We start from the raw sequence: 27773 nt of genomic DNA, 5'->3' as shown, positions 1-27773 counted from the left end.
TTTGTACGTGATGTTTACGGCGATTTTCCGTTCTACTGTTAAACCTAGGGCTACCTAGTTTTATTCACAAAGTCTTTCAGTTATGTTACGTGCAGTGTCTGTCGACTTCCCTGTCACGTGGAGGTCACTGAGAGATGTAGTGTATAAACTCCTTCGGTGTGACTTTGTGGACAGGGATTTGTGGAATTCTAGTTTCGGCTATGTATATAGCTTATGTACTTCAAGTCCGGTTTCGCATGCATCCACTTTGTATAAATCTACTACAACACTCATTAGTGAGAGGGTAGAAGAAATAGCATCAGAGTTGGAAGTGATGAGTGACTCCGATTTACTTCCTAGATATGTCAAGTTTTGGGAGTCATATCATCGTGGACTTACATATCTAGATATCCTTTATAGGTAAATTTTTAAAGTCCTTAATATTTAATACATACTCAGATACATGAACACGCAACACGTAAAGAATTTAAGGCCATCAGAAGCTGATATGTGCTATGGAGCGGCTCTTCCTATGGCAGATCAACACACTATGGAAATTCTGGAGGTTGGCCTTGCTTTCTGGAGACTGTATCTAATCGACTGTATAAAAAGTCGATTGTCCTCTTGCTTAATGCGCGAAGTTCTCAAGTGAGTCCCATATTTTTTTATTTCTAAACTTCAAATAGCGTTAGATTGGGAATTTGTGGACAACAGAATTGCATACAACCATGTTTGGCTTCCTTTTTAAGAGTTGGAGAAGTAAGGGATTTTGAAAGAGTAAGCAAAATACGACAGAAAAGATTTGCATTGTGTCTGTTTTTGATCTTTGTATTTTAAAGAACATGTTTAACATTTTTGCAGCCACTCCTTTTTCATTGGCATGTCTCTCAACTAGGAAATACGAAGTGTTTTGATCAATGAATACACTCCGTAGTAGATAACTTCTTGTTAATACACACCTTAGCACCCCATATCCATTGCTTTTGTGTCTAGTTCGTTAACTGTTACTATTCGTACTGATCCCTGTTTACTACCATTTTTATTAAACTATTTTCTTCATTCTCTTGGTCCAATGCACTAGTGGGGCTAATACTTTTGTTCTCCCATTATATAAAAGGCTGGAATGGAAATATACAATCAAATATTTCAGAATCCTCTGATTGACGCTACGCGGTCATTTTACTCGCAGTGGGCCTGTCAACGAGAGTCGGAATTAGGATGTGCTCAATATGTGACTGAGGTATGTTACAATTTAAATTTTTCTTGTTCTTGTATTTCACAGTTAAAAGTTTTGCAGTCAAAGTCAAAAATTATGTGTTTACTTGCCGTACAGTCTTATGTTGACGTATGTATTTTATCCGCATATATAACACGACTTAACTACTTACAATAATTAAGGCCATATGCTTTTCATATTTTGTGTCCATACCTTTTGGTTACTAAACTCATAAGTAATCACTGAATAAGCCTTTAGCTCACTGAAGTGTATAGTTACCTCAAAGGATTTGTTCTTCGTTGAACCAGTCTAACGAATCACACGATTTGAATTACATTTCTAATGTATCATAAATACAGCATAGCTGCCTGATTCTAATTACATACAGCGAAAGTCTAATTCACAGAACTGGTCGGAAGTCATGCTTTAACTTGTAAGCCTAAAGTTGTGGGACACATGTATATTTGTATGTATGGTAACATAGTCTGTCATAATTTCTCCTATAACATGATAAGCCCATTAGGACATATCTATCTTCAGATAGTTTATTATCCCTCGGGAAAATTCTGAATATTAATTATCACATTTCACACTATAGTCGAACAATATGAGGCTCAGTAATTTATTCTTTTACATGATGAAAATTACACCATCTTGTGTCTACATTGCAGTTGAGTGTTTCGTTTGGTTTCGACAAAAAGAAATTAGTGTCTCAAATTCCTCTGTTTTGTATGTAAAATTGTTCAAGAATTCAGTTATTTGTCCTTCATTAGAACCATATTTAGTAAAATGCCAATAATAAGCAAGATATGTAAGTCTCGTATTTTGTAAACATTTTTTAGGCACTAGCTTTGCGGACAGAAGAACATAATCGGGCTATGCAATATTATAAATGTTCACTACTTTCAATGCAAAATTTGTTTCAAGAAATAATTGTTGAACAGCGTTTAAATTTTCTTAATATGAACGTTCGCTATGTTATTGCTGAAGAGGATAAATCAAGTAAGTGAAACATTTATATCCAATTATCCCACCAATAAAACAAAACAAATAAGTTGATTTGTGTTGTGTATACTTTGTTGTGGTTTTAATCGGTCTCTGTTATGTAGATGATGTATGTATTTAGTTGTGTTGGAAAGTAAATATCGCGTTGCGCTTATTGCGCGTCGCGTGCACTTTCTATGTCTTCCAAGGTTTGCTTAGCCTAACTTTTTTGTGTTGTACTCGCACAATGGCGTCAGTTTGACTTGTCACATAAAAATTTATGTTAATTAATAACTTCCCATTCACTAAACGTACAGTTTTATACCCCAGGGCATGAGGTCCACCCTTTATATAAGGATTAAATATACTACTCGGTTGTGTGAAACAGGGTACGTTAAGTAGTTTTTAAGTAAATGTTCTTAAAACACTAACATACAACTTTCTAATCTGATTTTTGCATACTATCTCCTTGATATGTTCTCATATATATCTCCATCTCAGGTAACATCTACTCATGTGACGGGTTCTTTTTATTCGATATGATTTTTTGAAATACATCAGTCTTTATTAATTTGTCCTTGTACAAAGTTGTTCGCCATATTTAGTTTGTAAAGGATAACGTTACTGCAACCTATTTGATGCGTATTTCGATGATGGAAAGTAGTAATGCATAGTAGGTATTGTAGTTACCAGTAATCATAACGAAGGAGTTATTTAAGGGTAATAAAATCGATAATTAGTTGCGTGATCATTCAACATGGTAAGAAGCAAATTAAACTAATATCTAAACATCAATAAGTTCATGTAAGGTAAAAATTCTAAGAAAAAAGAGGGTTGAAAAATTAATCAAGGCTATTTTATTAACATTGATTTATCATCCCAGAGAAAAAGCTAATCACACTCTCCTTCTGTACACACAGGTCAGGTTGGAAACATCCAATAGCGATTGCTTCTACAAAGTGGAATAAGATTGATGCTGGTTCTATTAAGTATTTTAAATTCATTTTCTCTATCCACTTCTGCTATCTAAAAGATGGTTGACAATCGCACTTATGAGGACTTACTGTCCCTCAGGTATAAGTTCGTAAGAACGTGTTCATAAAACACTAGAAGCCCTTTTCTCTGTCCTTCCTATATACTTGCTATCTCAGGCACATGTAACTTCAGAGATCCGATTGGCGGTGACATTGGAAGGGTATTGATCTACCTTTGAATGGTATAACAAACTCTTGGTGTTGTGTAGTGAAACCAACTGAGCAACAGGATAGCTTATTTTCAGTACCATCTTGATTCTTTCATCGATTTTTTCCTTTTTTCACTTATCCCTAACAAACTAATTTCAAAACAGACTATTTTGTTTACGTATCGTAACGTCCCTTCACTACCCGACCGTGGCTGCTACCTTGACGTGGTGGTCGGGCTTGCATATCGTGATGATCCAACCGAGCTATATTGGCTGGAACATATGTTCCTATAGGTTCTACCATGCCAGGCAGGTCGATTGGAGAACGGTAAGACTAAAAGCAGCAACTCAAGGTCTGAGGGCGGAGTCGTACTACTGACTGTAGACGGGTGTGACAATAGTAAGGTGTTGCCCTCGGACAACCAACATAGCAGCGATGCTGCCTTCTCACAAGGAAGAGAGTGGTTAGAGAAGGTAGACCTTAAAAATGTCCCACCTCACGTTTTTCCGTCTCCGGCTGTAAGACCCTTTGAAGAATGGAGCTAACACGTCAAAAACCTCCTACAAATAGGCCGTGCGCGACCAGCCTCAAGCAGTTATCCCTTGGGCTCTGCGGTCACGCTCCCAAGTCGTTAAGACCAACAATAGTCCAACTTCCCTTTCAGATTCCTCAAGAAATGCCCTTCCACTGTGTGGGCAGTCGGGAAGTGATATCAGCCCTCATACCAGTAACAACACACGAGACCAAGTTGGTCGTATTCAAATCCTTCCTACATCTCCTAATGACTCCCTTATCTACAAGACTAACCCTTCTCACGTCCCTTTATCACCTCACACCGCAAGAGAAAACTATCCGAGTACGCGGAACGTTATTCCTGATCTCCTGAAACCACGCTCTAAAATACATGCGGGAGGTTTTAACGTCCGAACACTGTACCAAATAGGACAACAGGCTTCCTTAGCTAGGACTTTAGAATCTCGCACCATCGATGTATGTCGCATCTCCGAAACACACATATAGGATCCGAGTAGCGACATTCATTTGACCTCATCATATCAAAATAAAGAACCATCTCGATACACGCTTCGTGTATCTGGAAGCCCTGATGCTGTTTCCCGTGGCCTCGCTGGAGTAGGTATAGCATTGAGTCTTCGGGCAGAACTAGCTCTTTTAGAGTGGCTCCCAGTAGACAGTCGTCTGTGCGCTGTCCGACTAAGCGGAACAACAAGGACTCGGAAAGATAGGGACACTCGTCGTTGCCTCTTCGTCGTCTCTACCTACTCTCCCACTGACCGCTGCTCAGATGATGTAAAAGATTAGTTTTACAGAAAGCTTTCCAACCTTCTTCAAAAAGCTAGGCGCTCCGATGTAGTGATAGTGGCAGGTGACTCTAATGCTCAAGTGGGTAAACTAAGCAAAGGAAAAGACACCTGGGTGGATCTTATGGTGTCGTGGCTCAAGGAACAGATAATGGCGACCGTCTGTTGCAACTATGCTCAGATAACCGCCTACTTCTAGCAAACAATAACTTTAAGCACAAGAAAAAATATCTTTTGATATGGCGACCTCCGAAGTCTTCCCAACGTAGGACCCGAATAGATCACATCGCTATCAGCCACCGATAAAGGGGCTCGATAGAAGGCTGTCGCTCATTCTGGAGCACATGTTTAGATTCAGATCATGTTCTAGTGTGAGCGCGTATCTGTCTGCGTCTTACTGGACGTAGGAAAGACGCTGCAAGGAAGCCTCTTAGGGTTCTACTTAATAATAGGCAAGCTAAGAACAACTAGAAAAACAGTTAGGCAGACATGTAAGTTGTGCCCACCCCGAGGCAGCGTGGAATGACATCCAAGAAGCTGTGGAAACAGCAGTGATATCTGCTAGTACGGTAAACCATAAGGTTAGGGAGAAACAATGGATCTCAGAAGCATCTATCGCACTGATAGATCCTCGAAAACTCATTCCATCTGGCTCTGAACATAACGAAGAGCGGAGTCAGCTTCAGCACAGGCTAACAAGAAGCCTACGCAATGATCGCGGACAGTGGTGGATAGCAAAAGCAAGAGAGATGGAAAAGGCACCGGCAATCTGTGACAGTAGACAACTGTTCAGACTTGTTAAGGAAACCGGCATTAGGAACCCAACTGTCTCGGAAAAAAAATGAATATATTATTCATTCTCAATCCAGAAGATTGAATTGATAGGCAGAACACTTTAGGGATCAGTTCAACTGGCCTTCAGACACATTCCGGTTTCCCACGACCCCCAGTCGACCTGAATGGCAAGTTGATGTAAGTCCTCCAACTCTTTACGAAGTTGAAAAGGCCATGGGAAATCTGAAGCATGGGAGAGCAGCAGGCCCTGACAAGTTTACCCCTGAGATTTTTAAGGATGGCGGTCCATTATTAGCAGCGAGATTGACTGAGGTCTTAGGTAGAATCTGGGAACTGGACGTAATTCCATCTGACTGGTCCCAATCACTGGTTGTGCCAGTCCATAAGAAAGGACAAAAGTCCTCTTATGACAATCACAGAGGGATCAGTTTGACTAATATAGTGTCTAAAATATTAGTTTCATTAATACTTCGACGCCTAACCATAGCTAGTGAAGAACAGACTAGAGAAAACCAGGCTGGTTTTTGACCTGGATGTGATTGTATAGACTAGATATTCACTCTACGTCAGGTCCTAGAACGTAGACACACATTCAGATGTCCCACAATATTAGTATTGCTCGACCTGAAGGCGGCATTCGACTCCGTTGATCGTGAGGTTCTGTGGCAGTGTTTGTCACTGAAAGGAGTAACAAAGAAGTACATTAACCTTATACAGGCTCTCTACTCGAACACAACTGGTCAAGTTAGAGCTTATGGCGAACTGTCATCAGAATCGATTACCTCAAATGGTGTTCGTCAGGGCTGTCCACTCTTTCCATTCTTGTTTAACTTTATCGTAAACGTGCTTTTAGAAATAATACTTTCCTCATCTAAATTTAGAGGGGTTGCACTTTTACCAGGAGATTCACTTGTTGACTTAGAATATGCCGATGACATAGTTTTATTTGAAGACTCTGACAAAATGCAGAGTCTCCTGACCACTATAAACAACAATGCAGGCATGTTCGGGATGCGATTCTCCCCCTCGAAGTGCAAAATGTTACTTCAGGATTGGGTTGCATCGACACCTGAACTAATGATAGGGAGTGAAGTAGTTGAGCGTGTTGACTGCTTCACTTATCTTGGGAGTCTCATCAGCCCTTGTGGTATGGTGTGTGACGAAATCTCAGCACGGATACAGAAGGCTCGTCTAGCAACCAAAGGACGAGTTTACTGCTCAACAGTTCGTTCCGTCCTACTTTATGACAGCGAAACATGGCCGGTAAGAGTAGAGGATATTCGTAGGCTACTAGTATTCGATCATAGGTGTCTTCGAAGCATTGCTTGTATATCCTGGGACCACCAAGTAAGTAATGCAGTTGTTAGGAAACAGATACTAGGTAAGGATGGCAAGTCGGTTGATGAAGTAGTGAAACTTTATCAGTTGAGATGGCTGGGACACGTGTTACGTATGCCCAACCACCGACTGCCCCGACGTGCGATGTTTTATGGTGTAGGAGTAGGTTGGAAGAATGCTAGGGGCGGCCAGACCAAAACGTGGCACAAATCCATGAAGTCACTGACATGTGGACTGAGCCATGTAGGTAGGTGTAGACTACGTGGGTGGGATCCACAAAATGATAGCAACCGATGGCTAGAGACCTTAAACGACATGGCTCAAAATTGTTTGCAGTGGCGAAGGTGCATCCACTCTTTGTGTTCTACCAAATTCTAATCTTCTGAATTCGTCATGTCCCTTTCTTTTTTCTCTTTTCAAATTCATTTCACCAGATTATACTCCTTGAATAACATCTTCAAACCCTTATCTTTTCGATTACGGCTTATACTCTTACTACCTCTACCACTATGGGATTTGAATCGACAGCTTTATCTCTGTGCTAATCTGGTATGACAACTCGAACTGATGTACGTATGTACGAAGTTCTACGTTGTGACTGACTGGCTGACTGTTTCTTTACTAGAATTTTTCTAAGAGGTCAGCATTGTTTGACCGAGATTTTCACTTTAGGTTTTTCTCATAATTATAGTAGCGTGAAAGCTTTGCATTCATTATCTACATAAACTTCAAAAGCTGAAGTTATATTTCATTAGTTTTAAATTATTCTGTATATATATTTATTTCCTTTCGATCGATTCACTTTTTCGAATACATCTACAGATTTAAGAAATCTTTTTCGGTTGCTATCTCCGAATAATCTTTGTAACGAACTATTACATTGTTTTGGTGAACATGTCCGAACCAGTATTTTAGAAGCTATTTCCAACCTTCCAAAAGACTCTTCAGTAAGTTAAAAAAAAGTTGATTTCCATCGACTATTATAACTAGGGGTATACTTAAGTCTGTTATCCCTCTTGGCGCTGACAGACAGACACCATCAACATATAGCCTTTCACATATATATGTTGCCTCAAGTTGCCTTACCTCATTAGCACGATAATATTAACATAGCGACATGAGTGTCAAAATAAATCAATTTACTGTAGTAATAATGATGATGAGAAAGACTGAACTTTTGAAACATTGGATAGAATGACAGGGTGGAAAGGTATTCATGAAAGGATACTGCAATTCAAGATTGACAGGAAAATAAGGAAGAAATGCATCTGCACCATTGTGAAAGATTCCAAGTCATATAATCCAGCGTTTCTCGTCACTGATTTCGGCTATCATGCTTACCCCAACCAGGTAGCTTTTATCTGCTAACATGCTTCAGACCAGCAGTTGATCAGTCCATGAATTGATGCCACGTTCTGATATGATCTCTTCTAGCTGTCTTCCAACCCGCTACTAAACTAGCAATCATCTCTCGTCGGGGTAGGAAATGGCTAGATACACGTGACATCCTAACCATCCCAGTCGATAAAGATTCACTACTTCATCAGCCGGTTTACTATCTTTGCCGTGCATACTATGGCTAACTTCACCATTGCTCATTAGTTCGTGCCATGAAACTCGAGCAATGCTTTGAAGACACTTGTGATCAAAAACCTGCAACCTATGCATGTCCTCTACTTTCATAGACCATATTTCACAGTCATCGATTGGGACAGGGCGGACTGTTGCTCAGTTTACATGCTCTTTGGTTGGGAGGCAGACAATCCGCCTGCGTAACATACTAGCTCAAGTTAACGAACGCCAACTAGGCTTTCTGGATCTGTACCGAGATTTCGTCAGACACCAACCCACCAGGGTTAGCTTACGAAATTATTTGACTCTACAACTAGCCTTGACAAAGACCAGTCCTGAAACAATATTGGCACATGCCACTGAGCAGAGGTCTCCAATTAAATGTGTATTGGGCTTTTATTTCCAGTCGTTGGCAAGTGCTATTCATCGTCTTAATGTGTCTCCCGTTCCCGACACCACCTGTCTTTTAATCTGGTTATTTTGCCTTTGATTGACCACTCTGGGTTGTGGCTTGCTTTTTAGTACAGTTTAATCAATGGTTCCCGCTAAGTGCACCCTATCCATTTCTAGAGCCTTTTCTTAGTCTCCTCATCTGATAATTCTCTGTCAGAGTAGGTCGTTGCCAACTGTTTCTTACTAGTGGGTCTGGAGTATCTTGTGTAGACAGCTGTTTATAAACACCTGCACATTTTGGTGATGGTTGTAGTAGTTTAGTTCCGTTCTATGGAACTGTTTTAATGTTTGCGCTAAAGATTCTAACTTTGGTGTTTTGGAGAAAGTCCTTTTGAATTCCAGATTTTACTAAATTATACTAATGTCGTCTTTGTTTCCCCCATTCGTGCGTTCACATGCTCATCAAGACCTTTTTTATCAGTGGTGCTTCTCAAGTATGTAAAGGCTTTTACCTCTTTCAGAGCGTCCACGGTGTTTACTGTATTCGATGCTTTTCCTGAGATATAATAGTCTTCATAATCCATCCAACAGCTAGCAGAAAGAGAAAAGGGTCGATTAAGGAGCTTTGTCTGACATCAATCCTCACTTGGAATGCATCTGTGTGCAGCTTTTGATGTACGCAATTCAGTCCCCTGTAGGAGCTTCGTATAATGATGAAGATCTTTTGAAGTACTCCATAGTGTCGAAATTTTCATAACGTTTTCCTATTCATGCTGCTTAATACTTCCTTATGATAGAAAAAATTGTTATGCAATGATGAGTTTCAAATTGGTTGGTACGTTATCCATTCTTATAAAAGCCACTTCGTTGATCTCGGCGTAAAGCGTCCACGGAATCCTTCGCTTCTTACACAAAAATTATTCTGAGAACTTTCCACATACTGACAGTACTGTAATCTCTGTATAACCCTCACACTAAAATAAGGTTCAAATCCCCAACAGATTTTGTCAAACACAGCTCGAATCAAACGAGCAACAGACACATCATAAGGGACAAGTTAGTGAACTGAGTCGAACTAAAGTCCGATTCTTCTTGAACACTAATGGGTTGCTAGTTTGTAAAGGACTAGCAATAAATGGCTTTATTGTGTATACGATTGACTCTCTTTACACTAGGTATTCAGTCAGGAACTAGTCGATCACAGATCAAGGACACGTCATTCACCTGACTAGCACGTATATCAATCAATCACTAAGTAAACACAAAGGGTAGGAAAACCTACATGCTACTTCAGATACCTGTCTGATTATTTATTAGTCAGTTGGTTTGTAAATAACAATCAGTTACTGTCTACTTTCACCTACGCAACACCTCTCTCATGAAGTTTGCTGGTGAAACTTCGCCATTGAGTCCATTTGGAAAAATCATGTTATGTTGTCAGTTTTTTTAACTTGGTATTGACAGTTACTTTTCTGTTTTGCTTTGGAACAAAGTTAACACAGGTTCATTTTATTGAGAGTCTCTTAAATCTCCGAAGTAGATTTTTGGAGTATATTGATGATGTTTTCGATGGGAAAACTGCTTTCCGTAATCAAATGGATAAAGCCTTTAATTTGGCCGTGAATGGTCGTGTACCGTCTTCAAGTATTCTAGCTACAACATCTAAGTGAGTATTTATATGGTACTGTATTACATCTTTCCATCATTTGCTTTTTTAACCACACAGAAATAGCTTTCATTAACAGAGATTTCTTTAAATTCAAGTCCTTTTTTCAAACAACCACTATTCCTAAAGATGTAATTTATCACTAATATCTACATGTGACCAGAACGTCTATTTTATCAAAATCTTAGGACATTTAGTAAAGTTTTTGAAAGTGAATGGTACATTTATCTCCTTGTTGATATTAGCTTTATTCTGTGGCAAACAGCCTGACCGTTGCTGCTACCTTGACGTGGTGGTCGGGCTTGCCTATCGTGATGAACCAATGTAATGTACAACTATATTACTCGTTGGGTGACATCTAAATTTCAAAAACTGAAAATTCCCACAGTTTTTCATAATAATAAATACATAAGCCTAGCCCAATAAAATGTGTTTGTTCATAGAAATGGTCGACAACTGTGGAAATGGTCTTCTTTGTTTTGATTTCTACTATTTACTTTCCATAGTACAGATAATGCCTTCTAAAGTTAGTTTTTTAAATGTCATTTTCAGTAAGTCATTAACAGAGTATATTTTAGATAATTCATCCCTAACAAAATAGATCTAGCGTTTTAAAGATCCATTAATAACGTGTAGTGTAAAAAATTACTACTATTTACAATTAGTAAGTCCACAAAAAGTGGTATCGAACTTAAATGCTTTGACCTGCTGTTATGAATTCTCTTATTACAACTCAGCTACTCTTACTGTTAAGTTATCTTGGACATTACTTCACTCGACAAGTCCCCAAATCAGAACACGGTTGAACAGGAACCTAATTATATTTCAAATAACAAGAGTGGATGGAAGTAGGGATCACGACAAGAAAAACGTTAGTATAATTATCGTTTTTATGTAAGAAGATTCTAGATTCCGCCAGCGCTGGTTGGTTAAGAAATAGCCAATCAGCGTGCCACAACGCAGTCCTACACAGAACATGCTTTAATCTAATCTGTATCCCTCTAATACCTGCTAAACAGTAATCATGGACCCAGACTTAAATAATATAAATTATTATTCAGTAATATATAGGGAAGCGATAAGGAGAATGGGAAACGTTTTTCTTACCATTAAAGCTGAATCATTCTACAACAAATATTACTAAACTGAGATGGACTGTACCTAACAGTGAAATCCGAGACGCGCCACCATTCATCCCTACTTATAGTGCTTGTCACTTAAGGCAATATCGAGACAGTCCGCACGCGATGCACATATACCAATATGAGACCAATCAATTGCAGTCCTAAGCGTCAATAGGAAAATGCAAACACCTAATAGAAAATGAATTAAGTGTTACTAAAGCCTCTGAAAAACGACCGAAAATGTAATAAATTATACTGACTAATCAAAATATACCCTATGTTTCAATCGTTTTAAAAGTTAAATAGTCGATAGAGGTTATGTACATTTCTTAAAAAGTATGTTGATTGTTGCTTAGTATGTAGCTCATACATATTGAATTCTTTCATTAAAGTTACAGGGATCCATGTGTTCTCAAAAGGTACAATATGTCTGACACTCATATAATATTTATTTATTCAATAAATCATATGAATTTTTGATTACTACCTGTTTCAAATGGTTTAAAAATTTTTATCAATTATTGGATACATTTGTAGGCAGACTAATTACAGACCATCTGAACTGTTATGTCGATACATGGATTCCTTATTACGTAAATCCGTCAAAACTATGACCATTTCAGAAATTGAAACTAAGCTGACAGCGTCAATCGCTATTTTCAAGTATATTGATGATAAAGATCTTTTCCAAAAGGTGAGTTATCTATTCTCCCTAATATTTTAAACTGTTTAAGTTTGACTCAACGGCTACTAAAATGCAGAAAGTCCGGGTCAAAACTTGTTTCAAACTCCTTATCTGTCGATTTTCTCATCTGTAATTTTCATTCGTATAAAAATTTACAGTATCGTTGTCTCCAATTTATGCCTTCTGTTAATTTCTAGTACTTCGTGATGAATATTTATTCGTGATCTTAGTTTGATTTTATATCACATCTTACGGTCTAATGTATTTTCCTCTTATCTTACAGATGTACGCTAAAAATAGGCGATCCGATGAAACGTCCTTACAGAAATCGAACAAAAAGAACTAAACTAAGGCGAGATTTGTTTGAGCATTCCGAGTTGCATTCCCATAACACTGATATACACATATTGGCTAACTTGGGAATTGTTGAGTTCCAAAATATCCTCCGTCAAAGCCTCTAGAGAAACCTAGAACAATTTTATCGAGTCAGTACTAAGTAGAAGCTTCTCAAAAACATCTGAGAAATTAAGGGTCACGTTTTTGGTTCAATAATTACCCATCTCGTTACCAAATCTAGTATGCTTGCAGGAGGTTTTAGAAGCATGAGGTCATATACAAAATCATAAATACCCTCGATTTTCTGTGACCAACTAAACTCTTACTCAAATGTGCCTTTTCTCCATTATTCATGTTAACGTCTAGAAATTTTTTGGGATTTTAGGAAGTGGCCAGAAAGGTAGTTGTGCTGTTAAGTGTAGTAACGTCGACTGTAATACATTTTTTAGAGAAAAATATTTTTTATTTATCATAATTGTTGATAATCCACGAAATTGCAGCGTTTTCTAGGATCGCTAAATTACTCATTTATACAGTGAATAAAAAGAGACTAATTCTAAACTTTCATAATATTGATAACTTATGTTCATAATTATGATTGTTTTTCTTAGTATTATCAACGTATGCTGTGCAAAAGACTGGTGTTCAATTATTCTTCCATACTTGAACTCGAAGAATCTGTGATTAATCAGCTAAAAACTGTGTGTGGATATGAATTTACTTCAAAATTTCAGCGTATGTTTAATGATGTTCAACTTAGTCCTGAGTTAAATCGGAAGTTTACTGAGTACTTACAATCAAAAGATATACGTTTTACATTTGGTCATCATTTTCATGTTTTAACGGTAAGTAAACTAAATTCCATGTTAATAGTTTCAATTTTAAATAATATATCATACAATATCGTTTCTTTTTAAAAAAGATATCTTGATAGAGTAACGCAACTGACTAAGGTTTAGAAATATGCGGGTTTATTCTAAGCCAACAAAGAGGGAAATACAAAGTCTTGAGTTAATAGTGGAGGTAATTAAAGAACCGACAAACTGAACAAATTTTCCGTTATTGTAAAATCAATATGTACGAGTTTTGTTAAAAGTTCCATTAGAATCATGAACCAATCAATGCTTTGTTAAAAGGATAAATCCTTAACTATCCAACTTCTATGCTTAGAATAATCTGAACACGCTGACTAGCTCATATGCAAACGACGCTCCGGAACAAATCCAAAAGTTGCTAAAACTTATTTGATCTCCGTATAAAATCGATTGTTTTTACGTCCAAAACTGTTACAGGATACATTTTGTTTCCAAGTCATTCTTGTTATCAGTCGCGTCGAGTGTAATGTATTGTTCAGAGAGTACTAGACAGGAAGGAACACATGATGATGCAATTATCTGAACTAGTATACTCAGATACGTGCTCATCCACTTATGTTCTAGTCAATAGCAAATCTGATAGTTATAATATTTAATCTACTTACTCCTGACAATTAGTTCAATTATTCCGCACAATAGCACAGGAAAGTGGTTGCATAATATTTCATGCGTTCAAACGATAATGGAACCAGATCATACAATCAACGTATATGATCATGTCCAGCTAGTTATTTATCTACCTTTGTAATTTTACTACACAGTAAAAAAATTTATTCAGTCACTCCAATGCCTTCCAAGTTGTTTCAATTAAGAAATATTTTATCTCTCAAAATCTTCCACAAAAACATATCCAACTACATGATATCATGTTTTTTTTATGGCTTCGATCACCAAAGTTTTATTGAATAACATGATACAAAATGGCAACACAATTCTCATTGTAACACATTATTGAAAATAGTACTGAGTAAACTTTTCTGTGATGATTGGGGAAAGAGAATTATCGGTGATGATAAGGTGAATCCGGGATTAGGGAGAAGGTTTGAGTCTGTTCAGTAAATAGAGATTGTAATAATTTTATTCTATTCCAATCATATTACAGTTTTTGAATATGAAGTGTACATAAATGTTTCATTTATAAAATCCCAATTATTAATATTAGATTTTTAATTAAAATTTCCACCATCGTGGGAAATCAGGGATTGGATAAAATATTTTCGTAACTGATATGCATTCAACTGACTGAACACAGCTTATAGTCAGTTAGTTGTAAATTGACTAAACTTCATATTAAATCACTTGGGCTGTGACTGATCTCCTACAGGACTGAGATGTTCCATTTAGCGTAAACATGTTTTAACACATCCTAATGATCAGATTTATTTTTTCATATAAAATAAACCAATATTTTCACCTTATGTATGAATATACTTGATATAATCCCAAATTTACATTTTTTCCAATCAGTTTTTGGTTGTGAGCAGCTTGATTGTTGTCTGGAGGCTTGTAAGTACATGTAGCAAATAAAATATTCTTCAACTTCTGCTATACTAGATTAGTCCTATTAGATCTTTTTTTCACTTTTTTCAGCAATGCTCATGGCCAATTTCACTTAGTGGTGTTACTGATTTTTTACTCCCACTCGAATTGTATACATGTACTTACCATTTTGAAGAATTCTATACAGCCGCTCATCAAGGAAGAAAAATGAGATGGGCACATAGTTATTCAACAGTAGAAATTCAATTGCTTTTCACTGATAAAGCTTATCAAATACAAGCGCCTGCTATTAATGCTGCTATCCTACTATTTTTTGATCATATGGACTCAGATCGTATCAAAGTAAAAGATCTACATTTCGGATTACAGCTAGCTGTATCTGAAGGTCGATCACCTATGTGTAATGAGAATAGTTCTACATCTAAACAAAATGTTCCAGCCACTGACTCTTCAATTACTAGTAAAATGGAAACCTGTTCACAAGGCGTGTTGGATTCTTCATGTGAACTGGATCTTATTCAACGACTTTTGACACCACTAATCGAGTTGAACATAATATATGTTGAAGCAACTGAAAGGCAAAGTAATAATTCATTGGGTAACATCGTGACAGTAAGTTACTGATAGCATAATACATCTAACCATTTATATACTTGCGTAGATGGATAGCGTTATAGCCCTAAATCGTTCGTTTACAAGCAAACGTCTAAAGCTAAGGGTGAATTTCGGCTCACAAGGAAAAGAATCAAACCAGGTCAGTTACTTACGAATGTATATGGTTTCACCTAAATTTACATGATTATTAACCTGACTATAATTAAAGTGGTGAAGTAAAAGATAGGTGACCCAGACGTTTTGCATGTTGATACGAAAATTATCTTTGCATTAAACTAAGTTCTGTTACAAAATCCCTGAAATAATATATCTATGATGATGAGTAAAGCAAACGAAGACTAGCTTTTGATCATGTAACCGTAACAGGAAACAGATTAGCGGTTTGACTTTTGGGAATATTGGAATGTCTAAACGGATACTAACAAATACTTTAGGAATTTATATATCCATTAATAACCAGCGCCATATTTGTGAAATCTCTTCGTATCAATCACATATGATACTAAGACTAGTATTTCCTTTACAAAAAAGGGATAGAACGATCACTGAGTGTTAACAACACTTCCTATACTGTTTACATCACAAACTGATCCTAGGAAACCACTTGAAATTTGTTTCGTTCTAGTATGGGACTCGTAGGCAATGCCCATTCACAACCCTGCTGCAAGTCGAACCCAGGATCTTCAGGTCTCGCAGCAAGAACTTAAGTTTTCGATCACTGAGCTGGCATCACATGACTAACTTCAGTCATTTAAGACACTGGTTCCGACAATAGTGATGCACTTAGTTTCCTTTCATCCATTCCCATCAACCAGATGTCCAACTCATTTTAATATTTTACTTCTCCTATGAATTCTGTTTGCAGTTTCGAGACAAGTAACAAATCAATCTAGTGCATTGTTTTGGTAACTTTTACGTAGTTTGTTATAAGATACATTCAATTGAGCACAAGTTTGTAATACTAGTTAATTCACAAAGTGTGAAGTTGACTGAGCCTCTTAAAACCGTCGTTCCTAAGCAAATCTAAATCTGTTTTATTGCTTACTTTGCAGTCGGAAGCTGATCAGGTTGATCGTCAAGTGAACGAGGATCGGCGCTACTTCATACAAGCGGCTATTGTGCGGATTTTAAAAGCTCGAAGACAGATAAAACATGCACAGCTTATTGAAACTATTTTACAACAGGCATCTAACCGCTTCCAACCACCGATACCACTAATTAAGCGTTGTATTGAAGGTCTAATAGATACTGGCTATCTTGAACGAAATCCAGATGATCCTGATCAATACAGTTATCTTGCATAATTCCAACTGTTTTATTTTTAATAAATTACAAAATTATTGGGATGCTGTAAATATCAATAAATAACACACTATAAGGGATTAAATTGCTCCTGTTTTGCCAAGTTGTTCTTTTAAAATCATAATGCTGCGTCGTTGATCCTCTGGCAAGAGAGCAAGTTGTTCATCTGATAGCTGAAGAACCTGCATAATAAGTGTGACCTTTTCTTGTTCACCTTGCCCTGCTAGTAAACTATTAGGACCCATACTGGCAGCTGCCGCTGCAGCAATTGCAGGGGTAATCTGTTAAAATTATTTTAAAAAATAAATAAAATTAACTAGAGTATATAGCATGAGATTTTATGCATTTGTATATATATCAGATAATAATTGCATTCTCGAGAGATTACTTAAAGTAGACGTTTGAGAGAATTCTATTTTATTGGTACTATTTAAAGGCGAACTAGTTTAATATTATAAAGGTTATTGAACATGATGGGGAAAAAACTTTAGTTTTACTTATACGTAGTTCAAAAGTTCATATGTACATGTTTACCTGGAAGAACTTTAGATTCTTCTCACAATCAATTCAAATATACAGATAAGATACATTAATTAGTTGTTTAACGGGAAACCACACTGAAGGGTAATCAACTAAAGTAGGATATGTTTATCACATCTCACATTAGCACAGTCTGAGAGAGGATAAAAAGCATTTATGCAGTTCAAAGAGAACATACAGAATCAAAAGATGAATGTAACGAATGATAACTAGATCAAAATTTAAAAGGAGATTGAAGAACGCATATGTGTTGCTTACATCAACTTTCGGTTAACTTATCCATTTCTAAGCAAAGAGTACGACTGTTGCGTTGCCTCGAACTAAGAAGTTCACAGCCAGTGGCTTCATGGGTTGGTGTCATGTTTTAGCCTGCTTACCCCTAGCTTTTTTCTAACCTGCTATCCTGAACACTATTGGACATTGAAGTAAGGAGTTTCTAGGTATATATAGTCCCCAAATGCCCTGGTACGGTCGAGAGTGGGGAGAGTCCGCTCTCCCTCTCGAAATGCTCTCACATGGCCACGCGTATATAGCGTCTGCCAGGGAAGTCCTACTTACTGCCTTCTCGTGGCATTACTGTTGTTTACGAAATTGAGAGGAAGAAAAGCGAATGTCCAGCACTTTATCCGGGTTGGTGGACACGGAGGATCCATCTAGAGAAATTGGAAAACCCTGATTCCAAACCAACGGTGTATATGGGCTACAAAATCCTGAGGGAACAAATGGCGTATGAATCAATCGTTGGTTACCGGCTACCATGGGACTGCTTCTCCTGACGTTGCTCAACTGCCTTGTGGATTGGACCTCTAGGTGAAAGGCTCGGGATATGGCCCCCTAAGAAAACCACCTGCTTCTGTTTGGGCACCCGGGCAGCATCACAGCCCTCACACAAATCAAATGAGATTTGTGTGCCGCAAATATATCTGGCTCCCCTTTGTACCGATATTCATGTGATTAAATAAATGAGGTATATACACTGCGTGTCCTAACAGCCTCGATCAGTGAGGAATTACAACATTAAAGGACATCTACTTAGTCATAATTAATGATCAAATGACATGGTTCTGAGTTAGTCACGGCTGCACTCCTGAGTTGTGTTATTCATAACTTTCACTCTGATCATGGACTACATTTCTCATGTTTAGATTTACATTGGATTTAAAACTGGTTTTCTTTTGCTTATGCTTTTTAGTATTGGAAATTAAGTGAGGACGAACTACAAATCCTCTACAATTATTTGCGTACTTAATGCATTATCAGCACTGGCCTGTAATATTTAGTTCAGAAATTCTTACCTGAGCGGCGGGTGGTCTTTGAGGTCGGACAGCCATATTTGGAGGTCCATTGGGATTGAAATGTGGTTGTTGTCCTGACATAGTAGGTGGCTGTGTCTGACCTGACGGATAGTCATAAGGCGGCTGGGATTGTGGAGCAACAGAATTAGGAGGAAACCCATTAGGTGGCATATTATTTGGATAAAACTTCTGTTGCACTAAAAATGTATGGGCCAAAAATAGGAAACAGGTAATATAAATTAACACCAAATAGATACATACTTGCAAAAAATGTCAAATAATCAATTGGTCCATGGCTTAACAACAGAAAGGTTCTCAAAGATAAGACTATTGCACAATAGCAACTAATTTATTCACAAAAGTTACCACGCATTTAGTAGATCTGGTGAATTTATAACGTTTTATCCACTCAAGCCTATTTTATGCTAAACGACCGCATAATTTTATTCTAAAAATCAGTAATTTTGTATCAAATGGCCACAATGTTAGGAATTTTCTTCACGACTTGATAGACAACTGCTTTGGGTTTCGAATCTTTTGAAATACAACTGAATAATTTTGATATGCAATCATGGGGCAATAATGACAGAATATCAAGATAAAACCAACAGTTTACTCTGTATGGTTGTTAATCGGTTTCGAAAATCGTGTGAATACTATTAGACGTATGTGGACGGCCGACATTAATTCCCGATAGGATATGAGAGCGCAATCCTAGAGTCTAAGGGACAACGACTTGAGACCGATCTCAAACAGTTTTTGTGTTATCCCCACCTCTTTCGAGCCTTACCAACATAAATAGAGGGAGAGAGACAGTGTTGTGTTTAAGGCCGATGTCTCCTAACCCATCCAGTTATTGGAAGGCAGCATTTCTAGAGATGCTGGATGCCCGTGGAAAACGCCATGTTGTTGACACATCTTAGTACAGCTGACAGTACGAATAAGCCATGAAACTTTAGATTCAATTTGGATACTATTCAACCGACCTGATTGGTACGCTATGGCTTCAAGAGACGATCAGTCAGCGAACGTAGTACGATTGAGTTGTCACGATAGATAAATTGAATATCACCTCAAGATAACCATGGTTGACTATTGACTACAAATTTTGACACTAGTGGGATGGACGCTACTCACAAGATTGCTTATAGGTACTATGTGGAGGAACGTGGCCTCAAAGGTCGTCGAACGGGAAGTCTCGGCACACCAAATCACGGAGTAGACAGAACACTTGAAGACTAGGGGAGAAAACAGTTAGGATTGCAGAGTACACGACGAGATGAAAATGGACGATGGAAGGCTATATATGTATGATATAAATACTGTAATTTCTCACAACAAACGTTGGCTTCTTCTGCTCATGGCCTTGTTTTAGATTGGCGATTTTGATTGGCTTTTACGTAATAAATAAAGGGCACAGTAACACAAAGACATGTGCAATACGTTGCACTTATTTCTGTTTTACTTACCTGCAGTCAAACGGTTAGGCATTGATGGCTTGTACGGAGATGAGTTGTACTAATTTTAATTATGAACAGTAAGTGCATATTAGTTGAGTCTACGTGACTCAAAATTATCATCAATGTTACACCTAATTTCAAAGTGGAATTTCGAAAAGTAGATGGGTGGTTAGACTGGTGATTTACCTGTAACTTCTACAGACAACAAACCAGTCTTGTTCCAATGATAAGCGATTCAGAGGAGTAATAACCTCATATGTATTGGAAGTTTAAGAAATTAGGAAGCTAAGTAGAGATGCAGCGAAGAAATCTGTTGAGTGAAAAATTATGATAAAAAAACTAACAACCACAAAGTTGTGGTGTGAAATTTCTAGATCCTAATGTTTACTGTGAACTCCGCCTGTAGCTCCTCCAGGGGCTACTGCCGGTCCCAAGCCCGGGTAAAGGAGGAGGGTTGGGCATGGGGTTAGCGACCCCATCCCGTAGAAAATCAACTCGCTAAAAAAACGCTAACCAGAAAAAATCATTCAAACTCTGCCCTGGGAGTAGAAGGAAAAACGACGTCTCATGATGAAAGCCGAGTTCCTTCGGAAGTCATGAGGCCGATGCACCTTCTTACAACCAGAGCGACAATTTTTATAGGTACATGGAATGTCCGGACAATGTGGGAGACCGGCAGAGTCTTCCAAATTTCTGCGGAAATGAGGAAATACAACCTGGAAGTGCTTGGAATCAGTGAAACACATTGGACGCAGGTTGGACAACAACGACTGTCTTCAGGGGAACTTCTGTTATACTCCGGTCATGAAGAAGAAAATGCCCCACATACACAAGGAGTGGCACTGATGCTGTCTAGAAAAGCACAAAATGCACTTATAGGATGGGAATCTCATGGACCGAGGATCATCAAAGCCTCCTTCAAAACAAAGAGAGAGGGCATTACAATGAACATCATCCAATGCTATGCGCCGACCAACGACTACGATGAAGACGCTAAAAACCAATTCTACGATAGGCTGCAGTCAATCTTCGAGAAGTGCCCAACCAAGGACCTGACCATTCTAATGGGAGATTTCAATGCCAAGGTTGGAAAGGACAACACTGGATACGAAGACGTCATGGGACAACATGGACTGGGAGGAAGGAACGAAAACGGTGAGAGATTTGCAAACCTATGTGCCTTCAATAAACTGGTCATAGGTGGCACCATATTCCCACACAAAAACATACACAAAGCCACTTGGATTTCACCGGATCACACTACACAAAATCAAATCGACCATGTCTGCATCAACAAAAAGTTCAGGAGGACGATGGAGGATGTGAGAACCAGAAGAGGAGCTGATATAGCATCCGATCACCATTTGCTGGTCGCCAAGATGAAACTAAAACTCAAGAAGCACTGGACAATGGCGCGGACAACATCACAAAAGTCTAACACGGCCTTTCTTCGAGATGCTGACAAACTCAACGAATTTAACATAGCCCTCAGCAACAGGTTCGAGGCCTTTCATGACCTACTCAATGGAGAGGGAACCACCATAGAGAGCAGCTGGAAAGGTATCAAGGAGGCAATCGTTTCAACATGTCAGGAGGTTCTGGGCCAAAAGAAGCACCATCACAAGGAATGGATCACTTTTGGTACACTGGATAAAATTGAAGCAAGGAGGAACAAGAAGGTAGCAATCAATATCAGCCGAACAAGAGCAGAAAAAGCCAAGGCACAAGCCGAATACACAGAGGCAAACAAGCAAGTGAAGAGGAGCATCAGGACCGACAAACGTAAATATGTGGAAGATTTAGCGATGACAGCGGAAAAGGCTGCAAGAGAGGGAAACATGAGACAACTGTATGATACAACAAAGAAACTTGCTGGAAATTACCGTCAACCAGAAAGACCAGTGAAAAGCAGGGAAGGCAAAGTAATCAACGATATTGAAGAACAACGAAACAGGTGGGTAGAACACTTCAAGGAACTCTTGAATCGACCAGCTCCACTGAACCCACCCAACATCGAAGCAGCACCCACAGACCTCCCAATCGATATTGGCCCACCAACAATTGAAGAGATCAGCATGGCCATTAGACAAATCAAGAGTGGCAAAGCAGCGGGACCAGACAACATCCCGGCAGAGGCACTGAAAGCAAATGTAACAGCAACTGCCAAGATACTCCACATCCTCTTCAGTAAGATTTGGGACGAAGAACATGTACCAACAGACTGGAAAGAAGGACTTCTCATCAAGATACCAAAGAAAGGCGATCTGAGCAAGTGCGACAACTACAGGGGCATCACTCTCCTCTCAATACCAGGAAAAGTCTTCAACAGAGTATTGTTAAACAGGATGAAGGATTCCGTGGACGCTCAACTTCGAGATCAACAAGCTGGATTTCGTAAGGATAGATCGTGCACAGATCAAATCGCAACTCTACGTATCATTGTGGAACAATCAATCGAATGGAATTCACCACTGTACATCAACTTCATCGACTACGAGAAGGCATTTGATAGCGTGGACAGGACGACACTATGGAAGCTTCTTCGACACTACGGCGTGCCTGAGAAGATAGTCAACATCATACGGAACTCCTATGATGGACTAAACTGCCAAATCGTCCACGGAGGACAACTCACCGACTCGTTCGAGGTAAAGACCGGTGTTAGGCAAGGTTGCCTACTCTCACTCTTTCTCTTTCTCCTGGTGATCGACTGGATTATGAAGACGTCAACATCTGGAGGAATGCACGGGATACAGTGGACAGGCAGGATGCAGCTTGACGATTTAGACTTCGCGGATGATCTGGCTCTTCTATCACAAACGCAACAACAAATGCAGGAGAAAACGACCAGTGTAGCAGCAGCCTCAGCAGCAGTAGGTCTCAATATAAACAAAGGGAAAAGCAAGACTCTCCGATACAATACAATATGCACCAATCCAATTACACTTGACGGAGAAGCTTTGGAGGATGTGGAAATCTTTACATATCTGGGCAGCATCATTGATGAACACGGTGGATCAGATGCAGATGTGAGGGCGCGGATCGGCAAAGCAAGAGCAGCATACCTACAGCTGAAAAACATCTGGAGCTCAAAACAATTGTCAACCAACACCAAGGTTAGAATTTTCAATACAAATGTCAAGACAGTTCTTCTGTATGGGGCAGAGACGTGGAGAACTACGAAAGCCATTATCCAGAAGATACAAGTGTTTATTAACAGCTGTCTACGCAAGATACTTCGGATCCGATGGCCAGACACTATCAGCAACAAGTTACTGTGGGAGACAACAAACCAGATTCCAGCGGAGGAAGAAGCGCTGGAAGTGAATTGGGCACACTTTGAGGAAATCACCCAATTGTGTCACAAGACAAGCCCTCACATGGAATCCTGAAGGTCGAAGGAGAAGAGGAAGACCAAAGAACACATTACGCCGAGAAATAGAGACAGACATGAGAAGAATGAACAAGAACTGGAAAGAACTAGAAAAGAAGGCCCAGGACAGAGTGGGTTGGAGAAAGCTGGTCGGCGGCCTATGCTCCATTGGGAGTAACAGGCGTAAGTAAGTAAGTAAGTAATGTTTACTGTGACTATTTATCGTAAAATCCACCTTTTTACGACAACGGTTAGTTGACAAATCAAAACAGTTTTCTGTTTCGACTAGATAGAGAGTAACAATACAAACATTAGGATAATCAGCTGCCCGCTGTACTTAATTACTACACTCCCCATTGCCAGGGTATATTTGAATGACAACTAGTAGTAAAACATCGAGACGGAATTGATATGTCTAGCAATTTGACTGAATTATGTGTATGATCTTCATTTAAATTAAAATCATTCGTAACATTTCTTATAACCTGAGTCTACAGAGTACGTTTTTGCACTTTGTACACGAAAAACCATTAGGATCATAAGCCATTACTTAAGTGGCCCCACAAAATCTAAGTTATCGAAGATTTAGGTCGGATGAAGGTTAGAAGCAGCTAAACAAAGATATGACACCATCCCATGAGGTAGTCAGATATACGTAACATAGGACCTTGTACATATGTGGATCCATCCAAAATGACATACTACATTAACAAAAGGTGAAGTTACCAAGATGAATACCATAGTAATATCAACGACAGTAGAGGAGATTAGATATACAAATGATTAGACGGTGAATTCTCAGAATAAAAGGTATAAAATAGTTCAGAAACTCAAGATCTAAGGATATTTAGACAGTAAATGGTTTTGCATCGCGGAGATCGACTTTGATTAATGTCACCCAACGTTCCCAACTATTCCTCACAATAATCGAGAAGACACGCCAATCAGATATTCCGCACTTACCAACATGGCTTAAGTCATGAAAATACCAACCGATCGTTTGAGATTTGTTGGGAGATACAAATTCCCTGATTAGGTTGCAAGTGACAATCAAAAATAATGACTGAGGATCTTAAGTGAAGACCTCTAATAAATCGCAATGATGAAGATGTACTCGTCTTTTGTTTTCTCCTATAATAAGCTTCAATATTATTCCATACTTTATATCCCCTTATTTATTTCATTATTTTAGAACCATACTCTCGATATTTAGTTTCTGTAACTATTATTAATATTACTATTACTGTGACTTCGTTTTTTCCATTTTGTTAATTGCTTTTTTCGTTCTACTGGTGAAAAGTGTGGGACCTTAAACCGATGTACATCTGCCCCAGGTCTTGTCTATAAATGACATATAAGTGGTCGGTCTAATCTGATATTACGATCCGAATCCAAATAACTGGATCGTTTTGAGTCTTTACTTCTATCCCTTGAAAATGTAATTACTGCGGAAGAATTAACGAACACTTACTTCCTTGAGGTGCTTGACTTCTTTGTGGAACTTGTTCAACACTGAAATGGTTTGGATGTGGAACGGGTCCAGGTCCACCGTGATGTGGAAAGCCGGAGGGGGGCAAGTGAGACCCAGGTGAAGATATAGGCATCATATGATTACCTGGAGCATTAGGACCCACATGTGTTGTCTGATTGATATGACCAGGGAAAGCCATAACCGGTGCTCGCATAGACGTGTCTTCATCCGGCATAGCAGGGGGGATTTGGTCATGACTGCGATTTAGCATAGCGATAGCCACTTTGGGATCGACAATCTTCATAACGATTTGAGCCTATGAAACAAATTAAAGAAACAAGTAAAAGAAAGTATTTTAGTTTGACTATGTCGAAATGAAAACACTGGAAGATGGGACTCAGTTAATATCTGCACCTAGTTTGGTTCACTGTCTGTGATTTCACACTATTATTGTAAATTACAATTTTCCATATAATCATCTTCTTTGGAGAACTCTATTGAACAAATGATTTTAGAGAGAAGGTTCGGGACACAATTAGCATCTCGTTACTTTACATAATATAACGATACGACATATCGACTGCGTTACATAGCGAGAATACTACCCTGTTTACCGAGTTTATTGGTGACAGCTAGGTGAGAACACTGTGGGTGAGTTTGTAGTGACCTACTTTTATGACGAGAACGCGATTGGTATAATGCAAACAATCATTATTATAACCAATTGTACCAGTGATTATTTTATTGTACTTGTTTTTTAACTGTACCAAACGCACTTTTTCTTTCGTTGTCCGGTTCGCTTGCACGAACGCGCTTACGCTCCACCGTTTCGCCTGTAAACTTTGACACGTCTCGGTATTCTTTCGATACCACGAGATCGCCAACAAATATATCTTATTTGGACCATTAACAGCCTTCTGGTTTTTGGCCAACAGAGGAATCCAAGTCGATATCTGGCACGTAATCTTATTGTAGTGGTGATTATAGTCAGTCGCGACTTGACGCCATCTACAAGTTAATAACATGTTAACTACTCATCCGAATCAACGATATATCAAAAAACACAAATACTAATTATAAGTGTTTTAGCTCAAAGAAATACAGTTAGTTCCTTTTTGACTATCACAACACTTTATAGCTTTATTTAGATCTGTGGGCGATAAATGGACAATAGTCAGCTAACAGTTAGCGGGACGATCTAACCACATCGTAGGTGATAAATTTATAGGATATGATGTAATGGTATGTTGGTTGAAATTTTCACACGTTGAAAAAAAAATCCATGGGGAATACTTATTCAAGCTAAAAGAATAGGTGAACAGGCAACAATCGATAGTTTAGACGGGATGGATATACCAGTTAAAATCTAATTGATTTTCAGTTATATCGCTTAGGGTTTTCACATTTCAATTGTCAATATCTCATAGACTCAACTAGAGTGGTTTGTGGTCGCACAATGTTTAATTTAATTGTCAGGATTTATATATAGGTATATTGTGTTGGTCTGATTTCGGAAGCTTCGTTCATTCTGTATTTACTCTAATTAACAAAACATTTCGACGTAACTAGTCCACTGAAGGTAATAAGCTCAGAGACGTTAGACGTCAGCAATGAACAAATGGTCAGATGTATGATAGGGATTGAAACGTATTGGTAATGAACACACTAGTAAAATAGAGGTAAGAAATTCTCAAGAATTCAACATTATTCTGTAAAATTGGCCTGATAGCCTAGTTTGCATAGCTTATGTACAATTAACAACCGTTACAGAAAAATAAATGAAACAACTACTCTACTTGTTTGACGGTTGTGAAGTCCTGTATAGACAAATAGATAAGAGTGAGACAACAAACGTTACCTGCAGTAAAGCATATGCTAGTTGAGGATTTTGGAGTAACATATTACGTGCTTCATTAGGATTGTTTTGTATACAAAGTTTCATCTGCTTCATTAGTTCATACATTTGTTCAGGTGGTAAGCTAGCAACTGCTCGACTAATAGCTTCTGGTGCAGCTTGTGGATCAATATTATCTCCATATGGGCTTTCAAGTGGCGGGCCTACAGATGGGTTACTTAAAGCCAGTTCAGCAGAATTTTGTTCCCCAGCAGCTGGTCCGATACGCAGAGGACGGCCATTGAATTCAATATTTTGAAGATTCCGCAAAGCACTCGCAGCAATAGCTGGGTTGTTGTATTCACAAAATCCATAGCCTTTGGGTTTCCCAGATTCTCTATCATATACCAAACGGAAACCGATTACAGGACCAGCCTATGATAATAATGAAGTAGGATGAGAATTATTACCTTGCTAAATAGTTCGATAAGCTTTTCCTCAGTCGCTTCATACGGTATGTTGCCTACGAAGATAGATCGCGCGGTCTTTTCAGCAGCCTCCTTAGTTAACACGGGTGCCGCCATCAAAGCTAACCTTCTGGAAAGATTTTAACTGATATGGACTACGATTTATTAATAAGAAAATGTCTATAAAATAAGAACATGGAAAAAGGACGACAGAAGTTACTTTAAGGACATGCGACAAAACTAGAAAAAGTACCTAAAAACTGGTTAGCCAAGTGCGAATTTGCGTCTTACGCTATAAGCCCCAATTCTTACAAATGGATTAACAATTATTATTCAGTCAAATTAGATCAAGTACATTAAGGTTACAAGAAATGACCTGACATCTAGCAACAAAAGAAAACAAAACGAAGCGACACTTATGTTTATCAATTTATGGAGTAACTAATTTCG

At 38.5% G+C, this 27773-nt stretch overlaps 2 protein-coding genes across 2 annotated transcripts; one reads left to right on the top strand and one right to left on the bottom strand.

Annotated features, from left to right (window-relative positions):
* Positions 1-16885, top strand: Smp_079740 (putative cullin-2 (cul-2); the record flags this gene model as incomplete). The annotated part of the gene is made up of 11 exons (XM_018799447.1): positions 1-399; positions 439-627; positions 666-756; positions 1097-1219; positions 2038-2197; positions 10245-10446; positions 12108-12264; positions 13203-13436; positions 15057-15578; positions 15628-15720; positions 16634-16885. Exons 1-11 carry the CDS (start codon positions 83-85, stop codon positions 16883-16885), a joined length of 2340 nt encoding a protein of 779 aa, XP_018651235.1. The 5' UTR covers positions 1-82.
* On the bottom strand, positions 16713-27442 carry Smp_079730 (putative rna recognition motif containing protein). Its single transcript, XM_018799446.1, has 5 exons — positions 27327-27442; positions 26881-27291; positions 25023-25338; positions 18719-18915; positions 16713-17164 (listed from the first exon to the last, which is right to left on the bottom strand). Exons 1-5 carry the CDS (start codon positions 27438-27440, stop codon positions 16964-16966), a joined length of 1239 nt encoding a protein of 412 aa, XP_018651234.1. The 5' UTR covers positions 27441-27442; the 3' UTR covers positions 16713-16963.
* Between the last annotated feature and the right edge of the window lie 331 nt (positions 27443-27773).

This window comes from Schistosoma mansoni, chromosome 3, assembly GCF_000237925.1.
Source record: "Schistosoma mansoni strain Puerto Rico chromosome 3, complete genome".
Classification (NCBI taxonomy): domain Eukaryota; kingdom Metazoa; phylum Platyhelminthes; class Trematoda; order Strigeidida; family Schistosomatidae; genus Schistosoma; species Schistosoma mansoni.
Note: the sequence above shows the minus strand (reverse complement) of the source record. Positions and strands in the feature narration are given on the sequence as shown.

Excerpts from the sequence above, each read along its gene's own strand:
- Smp_079730 (XM_018799446.1), bottom strand. The coding sequence starts at position 27,440 with ATGGCGGCACCCGTGTTAACTAAGGAGGCTGCTGAAAAGACCGCGCGA. Across the intron at positions 27,292-27,326 it reads TTATCGAACTATTTAGCAAG|GCTGGTCCTGTAATCGGTTT; the intron begins GTAATAATTCTC and ends TTATTATCATAG. Across the intron at positions 17,165-18,718 it reads AAAGACCACCCGCCGCTCAG|ATTACCCCTGCAATTGCTGC; the intron begins GTAAGAATTTCT and ends TAATTTTAACAG.